The 20,678-nt window shown below is 38.5% G+C and overlaps 1 protein-coding gene across 8 annotated transcripts in view; it reads right to left on the bottom strand.

Moving 5' to 3' along the window:
* The window catches only part of NTRK2 (neurotrophic receptor tyrosine kinase 2), a 210,252-nt gene that overhangs the window by 172,897 nt on the left and 16,677 nt on the right, over nt 1-20,678 (bottom strand). For all 8 annotated transcript variants that reach the window (XM_015280249.4, NM_205231.2, XM_015280253.4 and 5 more), the window contains exons 2-5: nt 19,889-19,963; nt 19,581-19,652; nt 12,122-12,190; nt 8,475-8,629 (exon numbers count right to left, since the gene is read on the bottom strand). In XM_015280249.4, the coding sequence (XP_015135735.2) occupies nt 8,475-8,629; nt 12,122-12,190; nt 19,581-19,652; nt 19,889-19,963 (371 nt within the window). The remainder of the gene's footprint in view (nt 1-8,474; nt 8,630-12,121; nt 12,191-19,580; nt 19,653-19,888; nt 19,964-20,678) is intronic.

The raw sequence follows: 20,678 nt of genomic DNA, 5'->3' as shown, positions 1-20,678 counted from the left end.
ATGAAGAAATGAGTACCTGAGAGAACACTGTAAATTCAATATTACATTAATTTACGATTTCCTTTGCATGCTAAACCCCTGATTTTCATCAGCTGTCTTCAAACTCCCACGGGTCTAGCCAAGATGCACTGTCACTACATGGTTTTTAATGTGGCCCATGACATCTCTTTTTATCTTGACACATTTTTGCAGGTTAACCTGTTCCATGGAAAGAACAAACAGTTTTCAGGAAAAAACTGATATTTTTTCTCATTACAAATCAACTACATCTGAATTTCAATGAAGTCATTTTAATCCCTATCTGAAATCCTTAATCACCTTTTTAATAAATATATCACACCCAGAGTGATTAAATTAACACTAAGGCCACCAACAACCTATCAAACTGAAACAGATGAAGACAGAACCACTGATTTATCAAATATCCTCTATGATTCATAAGATACAGTGTCCCAGATCTAGCCTGCTTGCCTCACATAAGGTTTAAACACAATCCAGGTTTCTTGGTTTCTCTGGCCTTGCTTTTTCTCTCTAGGGAAGAAATATTCAACTAATTAAAGTACTATCTTGGAAACATCCACTACTTGTATTATCTGGAGCCTGAAAACAGAACACTTGACAATGCCATTTGTTTAAGACCTGTGCAAATGGATCTGCAAGTTTCAGAGATCTTACTGGATCTGACCACACTTTTCTCAATGTAAGATGTAAGAAAATAGTTTACTTGTATCATTCCATTAACATTCTGCCTTTTGAAAATTGTTTGAAAATATAGGAATGCTTACAAATTCCCAAAGTCTTTTCCTATGGGCTTTTATGGGTTTAAAACAGCAAAGCAAAAAAAAAAAAAAAAGCTTTCTAGTAATTCAAACTATAAGGCTAGGAGCTGTTGGATATATGATTCACCTCCTGTGTTTCACTTAGCAACTACCTGCAGACAACAAGCTCCAAGCCAAATTTCATCTGTGGGGTAAGTGGGCATGTTTCCACTGAAGTCTGCAGAACTATTTCAGAACTCAGGCTGACTGCATCTTCAAAGCACTTCAAAATAGACAGTCCAAAAGGTTACATGCAAAACATGAAGAAATATATCATCAGTTTCTATTTATTGTTGCATCACAACCATGGAATCAAAATGCTCAATACATACAGATAATTGCAGAATCTCACAAAAAATTATTCCAAGATGACAACCACAAGCATTGTCAGTGAAAATTAAAACATTAGAAAAATAAAATACTGAATCAGCAGAAGTAAGAAACACACATGAATATTTACCACCTTTCATATATCTTCATTTTTTCATAACTTCACTTTTGCTTCATCTACTGCTTTAATCATTAGGCACTACTCCACTGTAACTTTGCTACCATGCAAAGCCTATCTTGGAATGTCCATCAGATTAAAATGATGAGTAATAGCACAAATCTAAAAGGCAGGGTAAAAGGAGGAGAAGGAATTCTGTCTTATGACCTTTTTTCCTTTTTACTTCCACTCTTTGTGAACTGAATGTTAATGTAAATTAAAGAAACTGTTGTAGACCAAAAACTCTTGAGCTCTCTTGGAGGATACAAAACTACTGAACAAAGCACTGAATAGTGACTGAATATAAGTACAATCTCTATAAGGCACAGCAAATCTTGGAAGGTATTTTCCATAATGATCATGATATTTTTCACAGGCCTGACAGGCTTAATATAGAATAATCTTGAATCCTGTATAGATTAGTGACAAGGACGTTTTCCCTGAATCTGTAGGCTAGACACCTTTGAATCAAGAGAAGGATGACACATCTCCTCCCATTGACACTATCCTCCTTTTTTTAAAAAAAATAAAGTAAAATTACAGACCTTATGTTATGCCTTTTTGAAAGGAAAAGTACAAATTCCTACCATAAGGAGAGACTGTGTCCAAACATAGAGCCTCCTTGAAAAATATCGAGGAGAGTTTACAACTCGTCCACACCTTCACCATTTCCTAATGAGCAGCTAGAAGGCATCTGCACAGTGAACAACCTCATTTCAGAATAACCTCTTCAGACCACCCAGATACGCATGCCGCCTCAGCACACCCTCTTAAAAGTCCAACTTTTGCTTTTGTACATGCTGGATCTGATACTCACAACACTCACCTTGTCAGTCTATGGAGACTGTCTTTCTGCAGGAAGGCAGACTGTGTGATGTGGCAGCTCACTGAGCCACCCAAGTATGCTAAAATATTAAAAGAAATCTGCCTCCAATCATGACATGCCTGACTGTAACATTCATCTGGGAACTTTTACAGAAAATAATTAAACAAGTACAGCCTCTACCAGAAGATGATGATTCTTTAAAGTGTGCTTTCCCAGAGCCAATGCACACTTACTTTGTGTTCATACTTATCCATCACTCCCTGTTTAACTGACGTTATCACCATAAACAAACTTATTCAAGTAAAGCCCATCTATGCCACCAAGAACACAAAACTTACCAACCCATCTTCATGACCACAGCAACAAACATCCCTGCAGAATAGTCAGTGTGCACAGCTGCATCATCTGTACATCCTAGACAGTGCTCTGAGCCATCATGAAAGCTAAGAAGGTAAGAACAACCACCTGATGTGCACTCTAACAAATACACCTGTAGAGAGACCCAGCTTCTGCACAGAAACTTGCTGCTGACTTTTCAAACCAGTTGAGAGCTCATGTCTCCATGGTGTCTTTCCCCAGCTAAGTCAGTTTCTGAACTTCTGCCCAGACCCTGCCACAGGTCACTAGGCCTGATGTGGATTCTAACAGAAAGGTATTCATTCTGATAGTGTCTTGAAGAACTTGAATCTTCTAATTTATCTAATCCTCAGGATTAATATCAACAGTTTTTCCACAAGAATTTTCAGACTATATATTTCTGTGGAGGCTGCTAACCTTATTACCCCGTTCCCTTTATAACAGTCTCCTGAAGGTACGTGGTGGCCACATTTTCTCTCAACTTCCCTGAACGACTAAGGAAATTAAATTACATCTGGAGAAATTGTTCTCAACTTGTATGTAAGCTTCAGTCCATCCACATCAACTTTCAAAAGAAAACCAAATACATTCAGTGTATTTGGGGTGAATACAGCAGCCACAAGCTTAACAGATGAACTAAGCTAAACAGTCTGTAATGCAAGATAATGAGGCCTGAATTAGCTTATGTGAACCTCTAACAAATGGTTTCTTACTCACTTAGTGTATGTAATGTGGTTATGATTCCTGCAGCTTTATCTGGAGAATTCCATGTGTGTCTGGAAAATAATGAAAATAGTGCCAGCCTGTCATGACCCTGAAACAGAAACATTTTCAGAGTACTACATGAATGAGAAAAATGGTGGGTTTTGCCCTTGATATGTTGTTTGCATATGGCTGAAGGGACATCTTCATGAACTGTCTTTAATTCTTAAGTGAAAAAAAAAGGACTTTGGAACACAGTTATCCGGTTCTTAGTCTTCATCACACAAATTACATCATAAAAGCAAAGTAGGAATACCTACATCCAACAGCCATGTTGCCACTCTCTCTCATTAGAATAGTATTCAACACGCACAAAGACAGACCAAGTCAGGCACAAAGAGTACCCCGACAAAACTACTCAATGCATTGAACTCAAGAACCACTTCAAGACCACTTCAGTGGTCAAGTTGCATTTATTTTCTTTTGGTAGTGTCTTTCTGCTTTATATTTTTAACCAGCTTTGTATTTTAAACCTACTTCATGCAAGTTCGTAAGTTCATGCAGAAATCAAGTCAGCATTACAAAATGAAATTCTACTTTTTTTTTTTTTTTTAACTGAGATGTTCACCTACACTACATGTATTCAGCTAACATAATTTACAAGCCTTGTTTTACATAGCATATGTCTATGATAGTTACTGGACATGTCATGAATAGATCAAAGCATGCATGGTCAAAAATAAATTATGTACTTCTCTGATTCCTGTTGCCTTTTCAAATTATTGGCTATTTTCACTCAAAAGTTGAAATAATGATTTTTTTTCAATTTAGTTCAGAAAATCCTAACAACATCAAAGCAGTAAAATCTAATTATTGTCAAAACTCTCAGGAAAAAAAAAAAAAAAAAAAAACATTTCTCATGCAGCCTATGATCAGAGATAAGAATTAAAACTAACAGAGAAAATATGAACAGTTTGCCACCACACATCATGGATAACATCTGAATCTCAAGCCAAAATAAACAACACAGGCTAGAGAGCACATAAATACTCTGAAAGGTAAACACAGAATGTTTAAGGGTTTTTCAAAAATCACTGTAATAGTCTCTTTCTGATAGTCTTATCTGTGAAGTCTGACTGATAATGGAAAAAGATGTCAACACTCACTGGATTATGCCTTTGCTTGTGGTTTTAGACTGCTTTGTACTGTGACTGCCTAAGAACTAATGCTTATTTTATTGACTCACTAATACTACAAATCTTTTCTGTAAATTTAAAGAAATAAACCTGTCAATCCTTCAGCTTGCCTTTTTCCCTCTGTAGAATTTATAACTGCATGACTCCAATCTGGTATTTCCTTTACTTGCTAACCTCTAGGATAAAAGTCTACCACCAGAATGTATCTGAAATGAAGACAAACCCATCCAAGTCCATTCACAGTCAACTGAGCAGCTGCCTGTAAATATGTCATGTCTTTCCCAATCAAGCAAGAAATGGGCCACCCATCTCTTCAGGCTGCGACTTGACATTACAGCAATGACTTCTAAAGTGTTGTTAGCTAACACAAAGCATCAGTAAGAGTAAAACCCACACTCCACAGTGCCTTGTGCACAAGGGAAGAGTCAGAAAAATGTTAGCAGTCATAAAATCTTGCCTCAGGTTGGACAAAATTTCTGCATACCTAAACAAATAGCTAACCCACACATATGTTTGCTATATGTTTAACAAATAAGTATATGAGAAGAATTTGCCACTTTGCTCAATATACCTTAGCTGGCATATATGACCAATGAATATATATGATAAATGAGCACAGAATGCTGGTAGGATAAACACAACTGAAAGCCAGATCAAACACCGCACCAGCACAAATAAAACAATTTGTCTAACAAAACTGCCGAGATAGATAAGGCAAAATGGCATTACCAGACTGAGATACAACACAACAAAATATTCACGTGGGACTGCAAGACTGTTGTAGAAACCACATCTCTCCCAAAAACACCTCAAGAAAAAAGACATCTTCAGTACCATTCAACAACAGCAGTTGAGTGATCAAATGTTCACCTGAGAGCGACACTTTACTAATTAGTTTCAAAGGACAAGCTTTTCTCTCTGCAGCATTCATAGAGCTCCAGGTGATCTGAAAACCAAGGAATTTAGAAGTGACCTTGCCCACACACCAGTGGTGATTGCAACCATTTCTTACAAAAATACTAACACCCAAAAATGTGCTTCTCTTTCTAGATTTTCTAATACAAGGTGGAAACAAAATAAAGAGCATGGTCTAGGTAGCAATACTATCTCTGCTGCATGGACAACAAAGAAGCGCTGTGAAAACAGAAGAACTAAATACCACAATTTCTCTAATACTAAAACCATTGTGGTAGTGGTAAATAAAAGCCTTTGAAATAGTAATTAAGCATGTCTTTAAAATCAAAAAGTATCTGACAATTTTTATCATGTATAAATATATACAAATGCAAATGAATAAATATTGCTGCAAACATAATAAGAATTGAAGGACACTTTTAATACTGCAGCTGGAAAGGATCTTCTAGCAAGTCAGCATAACTGATTTTAAACCTCAAGAAAAGAAATCACAAATTTGATGGCATCTAAATTGCAAACAGGCTTTGATCAGCACATTAATGAACATTTCCACCATATAAGCAATAAGTAAAGTACCACAGAACTTTGCTAATTTTCATCTCAATTACCTACAAACCAGAGCCTTGTGATCAAGAAACCACAGTGGCCTCTTCCAACTTCCCAGCAAGAGGCTTATTAACAGCACACAGTAGCGAGATGTCCTATTACCAAGACATTTACCACATACTGTACTGGCCACTTAGTATAGTATTATGAAGTAATTAATAACACCTGCACACATACAAAAGAGCACATTTGCTTAGTTCCCAAATAAAAAAAAAATTAACAAACCATAGAGATGGGATGAAATCCTTTCATTAGTAGAGAATGTTAGAAAATATTTTATTAACAATATTCTGAAGTCTGCCCAAAAAACTTCTCTTGACATCAGAAGGAGCTGAAAGGACCATGCAGTCCACAGAAAAAAAAAAAAAGACAACGAGTCTACATAACATAAATCAAAAGCTGGATTGTTCTTCTGTTTCAATTGCACTTAATAGCCTCTCAGAAAGTGCTAGAAATTAAATAAATTAAATAGGTGTTTTGTTTTTTTTTTTTAATTGTCTGGTGTTTTTAAATACAGAATTATATCTGCAGGTATTCGGAAAAAAACAGACATATAGTTAGTCTTCCAGACTTTATCCAGAACTCAGGACACACTTATGAAGAATGCCATTTCTTCTCACTTGGGGTTCCCTCTCCCGTGCCTAGGGAATGGCTGTGCTGTTACTGTAATTAAAAACTTATGTTCTATGTTTGTTCATACTGAAAAAAAGTAAAGTAAGTAAAAAAAAAAAAAAAAAAAAAACTGAAAAACAAGGAAAAGGAAAAGAAAAAAACAAACAAGTGTGCAAAGTTCAATGATATTCAAACCATGTAAATCAGCATTAAACCAAGACTGGGAATAATTTGCAGGCCTCTGCAGATATCCATACAAATCTTCAGCAGAGTGCATGCTTGCCAAATGTAAATTCCATGCATTGGTACTCCAATCTCACCTTTCCTCCTCCTCCTCTTCTTCTACTTAACAGTACTACATTCCCTTCTCATGTCAGGTGTTTGTCACAATGTGCCCACATAATGTGCACGTGTACACACACACACACCTACACAGTATCAACAGGTCAGTGTTAGGTCTGCTGCGATTGCAGATGGTGAAAAACTTGAGAGAAATAAGTAATACATCATAGGTTTAATCCTGGACATTTAACACCAACATTTTCAGAGGAAAATCCTAGCTGCCTGGTGGCTTCTATATGTGTCAGCCAAAGATGATGTAACAGACAGTGCTGGAGTTCCTGTTTCATACCTCCTGACCTCAGTCCACCAGGAGACCTTTCCATGCTCACCAGACTAGTCTACTTTGTATTTCACCCAGCCAAGCCTTGGGATTGGGTATACATAGCTGACCTTGGTATCATCTCCCATTTCACATAAATCAGATCTTGCAGCACACAAGATCTCCTGAATTGGTTGCATGTTATTTTTAATCCCATCAGACACTAGCATAATACACTACCACACCTGACCCCAACAGGGACGCAGGACCAACAAGACCAAAAGAATGGCCATGATACACACTTCTGCCTTTAAAGATAGCGGCATGTGTTAGGTCTGCATCATGACTCTTCTATGGCTGCTCCTCGCTGGCAGCTGCTATCAGTCTTTCATGTTCCAAACTTTGTGGGTAAAAGGATGCTCAGTGGATGGTGGAAGGACAAAAAATATAGGTTTTGTGTTCTTCCTGCCATTCACCTTCACTTACAGCTTCCATTCAAATCAGCCTTCCTTGAAGAAACCCTGATCTCTTTCATTTCTGCCTGCCAGCTGCTAAGCACCCAGCTGCCTGCTCTGCAAAGAAAACTGCAGACTTTAGCAGACCTCATGCTGTGACTGGAACACTCAGGCTCTGCCTCTCATCCACAACGGATACCTCTTAACCACTCTACAGCTGTCCAATATACAGGAGGCAAAGCTGTATAGAAAAAAAAAAAGCCTTTTTGTGACATTTTTCCACAGTCTTCTAATCCACATACACTAATGCAAAATAATACACTGCAAAATATTACAGACCTAAGCTTGCAATGACTCTTTTGCATAAATTATACAAGCTAACTCGGTAGATTTCTATCTATGTGAAGAACTGAGCTATTCCCTAATTCGTTGCTGTTAGCTGACACTTTTGTCTCCTTTTTTCTGAATTTTCTTTCTTTGGTACTAGCACTAGAGTTTGCAGTTTTGAAAGAAAGTAAAGACTTCATTAACCTCAAATAGCTTACAAAAATCAAGGAAGAAGAATTTTGTGTCTGTAAAGCTTGGAAGTACTACCATTTAGTCTGACAAAGGCACATGCTTCTTATATAATTCTTCTGTGTTATCTATAATTCATGTTCTGTCTTCATGCACTTGAATAATGGTATATTTTTAAAAGGATCAAGGAAAAGAAGGCTATATGTGAAGCTCCCAGAGTTATTCCACGTGGGATGAAAGACCACAGACAGCTTAATCTCTCTCCTAAAGCACTCTCCTTAAGTAGAGCTGTTGTCATTCTGAAAGGTATCTCACAAAAGAGCATGTTTGTCTTTCCCATCTTACAACAATTTAGCAGTAAACATATGTTAAAAGAGTATTACCGCAGTTTGGGACCTTCATATCCATCAGGGCTATTCGCTTGTTACTGTCATCTACACAGTATATATCCTGAGCTTCTGTGTAAAACTTGGTCTCTTGAAATTTCTTAATCCACATAATTTCACAGGAACACTTGAATGGATTGTCCACCAGTATCCTACAGGAAAGAGAAAAATATATATATTTACAAAGTAGAATGTATCATGCATGTAGAAAAAGCTGATGGGCAGAAGGACTCAAAGAACTCAGCTGGGTGAAAGTAGAAAGGTAAGGACCAAAAGCCTCAGTGCAATGCAAGCTGGAAGAAGGTAGTTGTTTCCTCACAGAAAATGAAGCCTTACTTGCACCAAGAATCCAGACTGACATAGGTCAGAGAGATCACAGAGGGACTCCGTCACAGTCTCCACTGTGTACTGGGGTAAATCAGGAGACATTAAGTTCCATTTTATTTTGTAACAATTAAGCAGAGACCAGAACTCCTCTCTTCTATGCTAGATACTACCCCAGGAGGATCATGCCAGGGCTTATTGCTGTTAGGTGGCAAATTCCTTACAGAGTTATGCATTATAGGTAAACTCTCAAAAACTCTAATAAAATAAATTCACCTGACCTTACAGATTCACTCCTGATAATACTAGAAAACCTCAAAGTAAAAACACTACGTAATGTTATAATGAAACACTAAGTGAAAAGATGACCCTGAAACAGAAATGTTTATAAATACTCTAGCTAGTGAGTACACTGTACGGAATTTAAACCACAGGTTAGCATAATTAGCAAATTCTACATCACAATGTAGTACAGTGCAGCCCAAGTGAAAAATAAACAGAAACATCCCAATAACTACAGAAGAAGTGACCCAAAATAGTCTTTTCTCCTATAGGTGTAGATCACAGACAATGGCTGTGATGATCTGAGATGAGATCCAGTAAGGTCTGTGTGGGTGACTGTTTGAGGCATTTCATTACAGATAGAATGACTGTTTCTAACAAAATTTCCTAAGTATTCTTGATGTACAGAAATTACACTCAAGTTGATTACAGTATTTATGCTCATATGAGCAGGAGGCTAAATCCCGAGGATGCAAAATGTACAAATCATGAAAAGCTCAGGTTTTCAGAGCTGTAACCTGTTCCCTCAAAAGCCTGTTCCCTCAAAAGCCATCTGTAATTCTTTGTGGATAAAAAGCTTCAGGGATCGTTCTTGCAAGCCTCTTAAGGAACAATCTGTAGTCACAGCAGTCATCAGCTGGACTTCCACAGTGCTAGTGCATAAATAAGAATTGCTTATGCAAGACAAAGTACAAATAATAGGATCCTGTGGGTCCAAACCTACAATGTGCATTTTCCAAATAATAATTATTTTTTGTCTTCTGTTCCATTATACAACTTTCATTTAGAAGCAATTTTCCCTCGATTGGTGGCTAAGCAGTCCTTTCTTCCACGGTTTTATCTTGTGTCAAGCCCATTAGAGGAGTTAGGCATATAATAGGCAGGATGCTGGCTAGAAGCATGATGGCTCTCCACATACGCTTGTGTGAAAGAAAGAATCTAACCTAGTAGAGGGAAATTACATGTCTTTATCTTGTTTGCTGTAATTTTACAGCTGCAGCTACAGCTTATTCTAAAAGAAGAAACCTTTCAAGGCAGCATTTCCTTCTCTACAGTATCTGGCAAATATCTCTTCACCTTAGCCTGAACTTTTCATCTGTTTATGTTTTGATTTACAAGTGTGCTAACAACAAGACACTTCTTTTTCATATCTAGAGTAACTTTCTCATAGGCAATTTATGGCATAATCTCCTCTCAGAATTCCCTTCCAGCATTCTTATCCTCCCCATTCTAATCTTCCACCTGTACGTTACCTATTTATCAATGAAATTGTCTAAATGGGACTGGTTTTATCACAGCTTTTTCATCTTCCAGGCTCTATTTTCTTATTCCCACCTTCTTTTCCTTACATTTCTTATGCCAGCTCACTTAACAGTTATGAACAAAACAACGTTGACTTTGTCTTCCCTCAGAATCTTTGCAAGCATTTACTCCACACATAACCTAAAAGAAACTGTTCACCTGAGATGAAGAAGTCCAAGAGTGGACTGATTTGTGCTGGGGATAAACCTGTTAATTGCAGCAGACTAACTCCAAGGAAACACCAACAGAGTTGGAAGCACATATGCCTTCAAAGTTGCTGTAATTTCCTTTTTAAGTTACAGCATACCCACCCTTATAGTTCTGCATCCCATGGGGGCAAAGGTGACCCTGCTTCTCCATTATCTGCTTAGAAACATTAGGAAGATCCCAAGCAAAGCACACTGCACTAGTCCGTGTCTTTCATCCTATTATTCAAGGCCATGTTTACAAAAACACAGAAGCTACAGACATGTACACACTATCAGTGTCTTTTTGGGGAAGATTAAATAAGAAGTATGAAGCAACAGAGGCGTCAGGAGCAACAGATCTGTGGACGACATACAGCAATGGGACTGATCTGCAGCTAGCTAGTCTTTCATCAGTGGTTCTCTGTGCTCAGCAACTGCCAAGTTACGAAAGAAAATTCCAGCGAGCAATGCTCCTGCACTGTAAGGAAAGAGATTATACCAACTTAATCATCAACAAAACATACCTAAGGGGCATAACCTCCTTTTGCCTCACTGTGATTTACTCACTTCATTTCTCACAGGCTGAAGTTCACTAAAAGAGGTTCAGGATTGCTAAGCCTGTGTTGCAATTCTTGAATTGGCATTTGGGTAATTTCCGACCTTGTTCTGAGCTCTACAAGAGCAGCCTCCCTCTGTTGTGCAGCTCCAACCCTCCCAAAGCTCCTGAGTTCCCTCTATAGTGTCATATATTAGCAAAGACTGCACACAGAAACACAATTCCAGGCCTTAAAAATTCTCTCAGAGAAATCAGTGAGGAAAATCATTATTCAAGAGTATGCAAAAGACAGTCTCTGTCTTCCTTATAATTTGTGTCAATACCCCCAGTCTCAAAGTCATCAGCAGACCTTAACTTTTCTGCAAGCCTCAAACATAAGAAAACACTATGTGTCTCAGAGGCATGTTACATCCTCTTCTCTCATTTTTTAGCCTTTAAGAATAAAATTTTGGAATGTGCACTAATTCATAATCTCTGCTTGAAAGAGCAGAGGATAAAAATGTAATAGTGAAATGACTGGCAACCAATACGTCCATTGGTACTTCATTAGCAAATGATTTCTTAAGGCACAATGCAACTCAAAGGGAAAGTAAAAACTTTCAATATCCTACTACAACCATAGCAGCTGTAGGGCCAACATATATAAGAATGTAAGACAGAGAAATCATCTGACAATTTGTAGATGGTTGTGCTAAACTAACTCAAATGTCATTTTCTGTGAAATAACTCAAAAACAATAAAAATAGTTCACAGCTGAAGAGAACAGGCTTTTTCATCCTGTGTATTTGTTTTAAAACATGCACTTGATCCCAGTCAAGCCCCGCAATGAAAATCTTTCTGTATTTAAATCACTGGCATTGCTGCTTTCTTTGGATCTGAACTTCATTCCAAACCACTGACGGCTGTCTATCTTCTTCAACAGAGCAAACTTTAAAGTCTTGTTCTTCCATTCTAGCCACAAATAAGCTGTATTTTAAGAAATGTCAACTTACAGATCAGACAAACCCAGATGGCGAAAAGGCTTCTTGGACAAACTTGAGAGCTTGTTTCTAGATAAATTGCTATGGAAAAAGAGAAAGATTGCATTAATTAGGATTGCTTCTTCTTAAACAGAAAATAGAGTTTCTCTCTCTTAATGAAATGAAAAAAATAAAACCAGCCCTAAGAAGCCTTTATTCCTTTTACTTCAGTTGGAGTGAAATTGTGCTCTTTTTGCAGCTTGATGGGTTTCAAGCATTTGAATCCAATCTGTATCTGAAGTCAAGTACATTCAAAATCAAAGTCAGCAGGGGACAATATTTTCACTTTTAGCCCTTCTGTTCATTGCAGAAAAGCAGCAGATTTAATTGTGTTTCAAAAGTATTTTGTCAAGTCCAGGTGTTAATTACATGCTCAATTTATTCATAAGTGAAATGGGTGTACCCCTTCCTTTGATGCTGCACCATACTCTGTACTCACAGAGTCCTTACATGCTAGCACACATCCACATCAGAGCCTTTTAGTTATTCTTTTCAAATTGCATGTACAATATGCACCCACATGGAAGATCAAAAGGAAAACTGTAAAATGCCTATATTGGGCTTTTTTATGTCAATTAAGCACTTACGGTTTCCAGTAGTAATTAAGTGAAAGGTCCTCTCACATTATGCAAAGAAACGTTCGTGTGAATCAGAAATACTAACCCCCCCCCCCTCCCCCACGCTTACAAAATTGCTCTCTCCACCCCAAACCAAAATAATGTTGTTCCTCTATTGATTTATCAGTCCACCAACTAAAGACAGTAAGAGCAGTAAGCTGTAAGACTGCCAGCAGTACAGTGCAAATCAGTGTTATGAGCCAAAATACCACATGAGTTTTATGTGGTATTATAAAGGCGCCATAGGGGCTCCATAGCAATAGCTGCATTGCACTTAAAACCAGGGATTAAACCTTTTTTTCACCCTGACTAAAGAACATAGTGTTTAATTCCCAAATTTTCAGTCCTTGATTTCTGAGTACAAGTCAATTTTCAAAGAAATTACAAGAATGCGAGTTGGATATTCTACAAAGTTTCAGACCAGAATCCTTACAAGATTTGATTTACCATTTTTCTTTACTGATTCCTTCCAGCAAACAACCATCTCAAGTTTACAAATTGTGTGGTTCTAATGTTAGAGCACAAAATAGATGAGCTATTTCATTTGTCAGGAGAACTAGCCTGCCCTGCAGCAGATGCAGGTGGATGCATCTCATTGACCCTGATCAAGTGTATCAAAACTGAAGTACACTTTGCACGTATGACAGAAGACATGTTTTGAGTAAAAAAATACTACTTTGACTTTTTTCCCTAGTAAGCAGAAGCTCTACGTTGAAATGCTGAAAGAAAGAAGCTAAACTCTCGTATGGACTTGGGTTTTTCTCTCCAGCATCGAGGCAACATAGAACATTAAATTTTACCATTCCGTGCACAACACTTCACACACCATGTGGGAAAGCTCATCTAGTTCTGACACTGCTAAGCAGTTCGTGTGGATGTCTCCTTGGCATTCCTAAATGAGGCAAGTGCCTGCTTTTCCTACCTGCACAGCAGCTGAATCACACCCTTACCAAAAAACAACCAGATAAACATGGGCCTTCACTTGCAGGAAGGTGCCCTGGCCACTTGCTAGCAGGAGGCAATACACTCCACATCATGTGAGGACCATATTTGGCTCCTGGTTTCCACACAGCACAGGACTACACTTCCATACCAGGAGGACCTACCTATCAGACAACTGACTCCTCCGGAAAACCTCTGTCCAGTTGAAGCCATTTTGTGTTGCACAAAATGTTCAACAAATCCAGCTTAGAGAGCACAAAAGTATCTTAGTAGTTGTAATTGTCTTTTCAGATTTTTAACAGCTGCACTTGAGGCCTATCAGTAAAAGGAAGTGAGAAGCAGTATGAAGAGTAACAAAATTAATTCCTGTGCCTATATTCCTGGTCATGGTTTGATACATTTAGTAATTCCAAGATCACAGGCCTTTATTCCATGTAGTTTAGTGCCATAAGGTTTTTCAAGTTGACAAGTAATTCAATAGAAATTTTTCAGGCCACCATTATAGAATTATCATTTTAAAAGATACTTTGACAGTAAATTTACTGCTATACATCTTTTTTCAGAAGCTGAGCACTATATTGATTATAAAGATGCCTGCTGTGGTCTCTTTAATTCATATTAAGTGAAAAAATCACTACCAGGCTTATTATGAAGTAGTTGAGGCCCACACTTCCACTTCCATGGAAGGAGAATATAAATTAGTTCCCTGATTCAACTACACACAAAAAGATCATGGTGAGAAGCCCAAAGAAGATCCATCTGGGATTCTAAAGCCTGAAAAAAAAAAAAAAAGTGTATTGGAGCACAGAGCTTAGCTCTAAAGCTGCGCCTAAGAACAAGACCAGAATTCAGTCAATAGCATGATTTTATTTTACACACAAATATCAAGCTCACTCTAAACTAACTAGCCCTGACAAAAGTCAAGTTGTGGCAATTCAGGGAGTGCAAGAGCAGTTTGAGAAGCTATGTAAATATTCACCCAGGTAGCAACACAGGCACAGTACTTCACTGCAACATCACTGTGCCGCTCACCCTCCCGCGTTTAGAGCTCCACATGGAAAGAAATAGGGGGAATGGATCTAAGGAGAATCAGGGAGAAGAGGTAAAGAAGTGCACATTTAGCTACGCTCAGTCTCCCTCCACAGGCAACTGCATGATCTGCCTACAGTTGGAACCAGCCTTGTATGTGCACATGGGATAACTACCGCTAGGTCTCAAACACTTTAATTTGTCTGCTTTTATATACATACAAAACATGCACGTATATATTTCATCAGTGCAACTATTCAAAGCCTGTCATGTAACCAGAGCTATTTTATAATGCTCCAGGAACTAAACACTTGCTGTAAAATATATTTTTGTGTTTAAATATATTGACAGAATACCATGTATATGTATTACACATTACTGTTAGTAGCAGACAAACTTATAAATTACAGAACTACTAAACTAGTACCATTGATTGTTAAATGTGACTGTTGACTAATGTGAGTCCAAGGTCAATGAGAATATCAGAACTAGATAAGTAAGATTAACTTCATTTAGATAACATCTATTTGAGCAATTTTCCTCCCGTTTTCTTGTGGGGTTTGGGTTTTTTGTTGTTGTTGCTGTTGTTTTGGTTTGGTTTGTTTTTTTTTTATATTACTACTCAAGTCTTCTTATCACCCATACCTCTAGAAAGCTATTTGGGCTACAAATATTTGTCCAAGAAAAGAAAGTAATGACAAAAAACAGCTTAAGGAAATCTGTTAGCAAGTTCTTTATAATCTGATTTTCTTAGATGACTTAGAAAACAAATGCTATATTCATATAATAAGGATCCTTAAATACATCAAAAGATTTTTCATGAAAGAAAGAGAAAACTGCAGAAGTATCACCAGCAAAATTAAAGCTCAAAATTAAAGCTACTTTAGAAAAGTGTTGGCAGTTTTTGTTTTCTTTGCAGGGTAATAGCAAACTGTTGCTTTAAAATAGAAAACTTTTCAAAGATCTGTGCAGTTTACTCTTGCAAAGTGAAATGATTCCAGGTCTTGATAGACTTCACTGCCTCAACCAAAAAAGGGTCTGCATTTCGTTCTTGGTGCAGTCAACAGGAGTTTTACTGCCGATGACAACAAGCACTGATTCACTGGGGCTTTCAGAAACATTTTAGCATGCATCAAGACTTCCCAGAAAAAATAAATGTTTTTTTTCTTTTTGCAGGAATAATAGACCAGCCTCAACAAAAAATATCACCACGCTTACTGTTTTGTCACATGTACATAAAGCAGGTGGTGCCATTTAAAAATTTCCATCTTATCTGGGCTTACCCTGTTTCTGCTAACATTAGTAATTCCCCACCAAAACAACATATAGTATGAGGCTGAATAAGCTCCTGGATCACAGCATAATTATCTTGAATCAGGATACCATGTACATCAACCTAACAGATGTCAGCCAGCCTAATTTGTATCTGAAAAGCCATTCCATGAACTACAGATCTCATAAAGCCTGATCATCAACTAATATGTATTCCATGTTTGCCTGTGTGCTCCAGCTGAAGTTCTTCCTGTGGCTAAAATATTTTGAAGATATCTTATCCGCATGCTCTTTCAGTGAATTTTTGCAGTATCTACTTGCCCATACAGATGGGAAAGACTTCCAAACATTCATCTACCTTGATACAAATTAAACTCATTATTCATAATCCTATATTCATTGTCATGGATACAACTGATCACTCTCCTCATCATAATTGCTCTTTTTTTAAAGATAAAAAGACATATATTCCCTTTCAATCTTCTTCTTATTGGACTGAACATACTCAAATTCTTAGTTTCTTGAATGATTTGCTTTACAAAGTACTCTACTGGTCCTCCATGTAAGTTCTTTCTAGACATGTAGATTTAGTATCCTCATCTTGATAGATGCCTTTCCAACAGCTACAGTAATGGGAAATATCTAACAATAAATTCATTTTAATCCCAGACTGAATTTTCTCAGTTCTACTGCATTAAGCTGAGATTCTGTCCCAGCACAGCAACTAAATCGTTGTTCGCACCTGTGCCTCTTGGCCAGTAAGTTCTCATTGCACATTTCCACAGACAGCACACATGCACTTGGCTTTATAGAATTTCATCTTTTGCAATCATAATTCATTGTGTAATTGCCACATAAGCAGAAAAACAAATTCACTTCAGGAAGATACTTCCTTATATCACCAACTAGTTGTAGTAAAAGTTATTTATTAATGACTGTAAGAAATAATACGGCCTTACAGCCCAGGAAGGTCTGGTTCACAGTCTTCTAGTGACTGCTGCACATTAAGGACAGCAATTATATTTAGACAGAAACAGATATTCACATCCACTTCCTTATGTAAATTAATGGCTATTCTTTGGAAAACACAGGTGTAGAAAGTGATTTCATTTTATTAGCAAAGCCTTGAGCTCAGTTCAACAGCTCTTACATATTACAAGAAAGTATCTTTGGAAGCCTGCTGCTTGGTCTTATGTCTTTTTGATCTCATTAGGACCAAACAAAAGCAAAGGGTTAAGTAAGTGCTAAACATACCTAAAGAAGATGGATGGACTGAAAGTATACACTTGAATATTTGATTACAATAGAATGCCTGTAAACTCTGTGAACCCATCCTCACTTACAGGACTCTGCTCCACAGTCGCATAGAATAGAATAGAATAGAATAGAATAGAATAGAATAGAATAGAATAGAATAGAATAGAATAGAATAGAATAGAATAGAATAGAATAGAATAGAATAGAATAGAATAGAATAGAATGGAATGGAATGGAATGGAATGGAATGGAATGGAATGGAATGGAATGGAATGGAATGGAATGGAATGGAATGGAATGGAATGGAATGAAATGGAATGGAATGGAATGGAATGGAATGGAATGGAATGGAATGGAATGGAATGGAATGGAATGGAATGGAATGGAATGGAATGGAATCACTCAGGTTGGAAAAGACATTAAAAATCATTGAATCCAACCATGACCTAACCATACTAGCCTAACTAACAACCCGCTGCTAGATCATGTCCCTGAGCACCACATCCAAACACATCCAGGGATGGTGACTCAACCACCTCCCTGGGGAGCCTATTGCAGTGCTTAACAACTCTTTCTGTAAAGAAGTGTTTCCTAATATCCAACCTAAACTTACCCTGGTGCAACTTAAGGACATTTCGCCTCATCCTGTCATCAGTTAGCAGTGAGAAGAGACCAACCACCTCTCGCTGTAAGCACCTTTCAGATACTGGAAGAGTGCAATAAGGTCTCCCCTCAGCCTCCTTTTCCCCAGACAAAACAGCCCCAAATCCCTCAGTCTCTCCTCATAGGGCATATTCTCCAAGCCCTTCACAAGCCTTGTTGCCCTTCTTTGGACCTGCTCCAGCACTTCAATGTCCCTTCTGTACTGAGGCACCCAAAACTGAACACAGTACTCAAGGTGAGGCCTCAACAATGCCGAGTACATGGGAAGGATTACTTCCCTAGTCCTGCTCACCACACCATTCCTGATACAAGCCAGGATGCTATTGGCCTTCTTGGCCACCTGGGCACACTGCTGGCTCATATTCAGCCAACTGTCCATCAGTACACCAAGGTCCCTTTCCATCAGGCAGCTTTCCAGCCACTCCTCCCCAAGCCTGTAGAGTTGCCTGGGATTGCTGTGACCAAAATGCAGGACCCGGCACTTGGCCCTATTGAAACCCATACAGTTTGCCTTGGTCCATTGATCCAGTCTATCCAGTCTATTCCCTCTGTAGTGTCTTTCTTCCCTAAGGCAGATCAACACTCCCTCCCAACTTGGTGTTGTCTGCAAACTTACTGAGGGTGCGCTCAATACCCTCATCAAGATCATTAATAAAGATGTTAAATAGAAGTGGCCCAAGTACTGAGCCCTGGGGGACACCACTCGTGACCGGCTGCCAATTGGATTTAACTCCACTGACCACAACTCTTTGGGCCCAGCCATCCAGCCAGTGTTTCACTGAGCGTATGCCCATGCAAACCATGGGCAGCCAGCTTCTCCATGAGGATGCTGTGGGGGACACCGTCAAAGGCCTTACTGAAGTCCGGGTAGACCACATCGCCAGCCTTACCCTCATACACTAAGCAGATCACCTTGTCACAGAATGAAATCAGGCTTGTCAGGCAGGATCTACCACTCGTAAACGCATGCTGACTGGGCCTGATCCCCTGGTTGGCCTTTAACTGGTCCATGATGGCTCCCGAGATTATCCATTCCATAACCTTCCCGGGCACCAAGGTGAGACTGATCATCTTTCCGGCCCTTTTTGAAGATGGGCGTCACATTTGCCAGTCACCAGTCTGCCAGGACATTCCCAGTTAGCCAGGACAGTCTTTGGGCATGCAAGGTGGTCAAGCTACGCTTGAAGATATGCTTACTCCATGCAGGCACCTACTGTGCAGTAGCTGCTAAAACACTTTTGACCCAGTGAATCGGACCATATCCAGTCAAATCCTAGTAACTGAGTGCAATGCATACAGGGTGGACAACATGCCTCCAGCACCAGCTCAGTTCAGCTGAGACAGACACTGTGCTATACTACATACCAAAAAAGACACATCTGGAGACCATTGCTAGAGACAGGATAATGAGTTAGACTGTCTTTTCACCAGCCTAAGTTATATTCCTATGATCAGCCAGATCCTTATCATACATGTCCTACACTCTGCCAGTTCCTTACCATACATACCCTACTCAGGTCAGTGAATGACAGATGGCCATTATAAATCTGTCTTGTTAAAACCTTTTATACTAAGGAAATGGCAAAAGAGAGAAATAAATTCACATGAGTTAGGTGGTTTTGATTTGAAAGGCAGGTGCTCTTCTTACTCACATGTATTGTAGGTTGATGTTTTTCACAAATGCCTGACGGGACACAAATCTTAAGCCTGAATCCACCACAGTCCTGTGAAAACAGAGAAAGTTGTTAGAATAGTCCATTTCCAATACAGTTATAATAATAATGATAATAAATGGCTAAAATAAGAGTGTGGAGGAAATCACTACAAGGCTGAACTGCAAGATCTACCACTGTCCTCTGTAACATATAAAGTCAGACCTACATTCTAATGAGGTCTCTACATACTTCTGTGAGAGAAATGAGAAAAAGTAACTTTAAAAATATTTATTCCGTGTACTCACAGATTTTTAAGTCCAACGTAAAATCCAACTTCATTGTCATTGATACTTTCTAATTTTCGCTGGTTTGCGATGTAACTGTTGAAAAAGCAGGACAGAAGAGAGTATAAGAGTGGCTCCTGTCAATGGCTTTGATTGTTCAGAGGCCAAGTGCTGAAGCCCAAAAACCTTTTAGGCTTCAGCGGTTGCTGACCTATTACAACTAACACTAAGCTCTAGTTAGAGCTTCTGCAGTGCACGAGTACTCCTTAAAATCTTCCCCATCACTTAAATTATACTTTGAGGGACAGGACTGGAGGAGAAACCGTTGAGTTTTACAAAGGGAAAATGAAGCAGTTCTCATCAAGGAAGGAAGTCACCCTGAAGACAGTAAATAAATCTGCATCACAATGTCACCCTTTTCCAGGACACTGTTTCCCTACATCATGCATTCTACAGCAGCGAAAGGATCAGCCATGATGGTGGCAGTGGAATTAAGTCACTTACATTTGGGTGGGCTGCCTTAGTTTTACTTCCCTCGTGTGGTTAGCCTAATCACTTGTTAAACTGATTTCCACCTTGTCCCAAAGCAGTTTCAATTTTATTTACAAGGTGTAGCAATAAGAAAACAAGGGAAGGGGAGGATGCATTGCATGATACTACATAAACAAGAGGAATTCAAGAGAAGAGAAACTGTCATAGCAGAGAAAAACGCTGAGAGTACACTCACATATGAAGAATATCTACCTGAACCCCAAAAGCATGCAGGCATGCAGGATGGTCCTTTGTATTATTATCATGTGTGAGCTATGAA

Source organism: Gallus gallus, chromosome Z (genome assembly GCF_016699485.2).
Source record: "Gallus gallus isolate bGalGal1 chromosome Z, bGalGal1.mat.broiler.GRCg7b, whole genome shotgun sequence".
NCBI lineage: Eukaryota > Metazoa > Chordata > Aves > Galliformes > Phasianidae > Gallus > Gallus gallus.
This window is presented reverse-complemented; position numbering and strand designations above follow the sequence as displayed.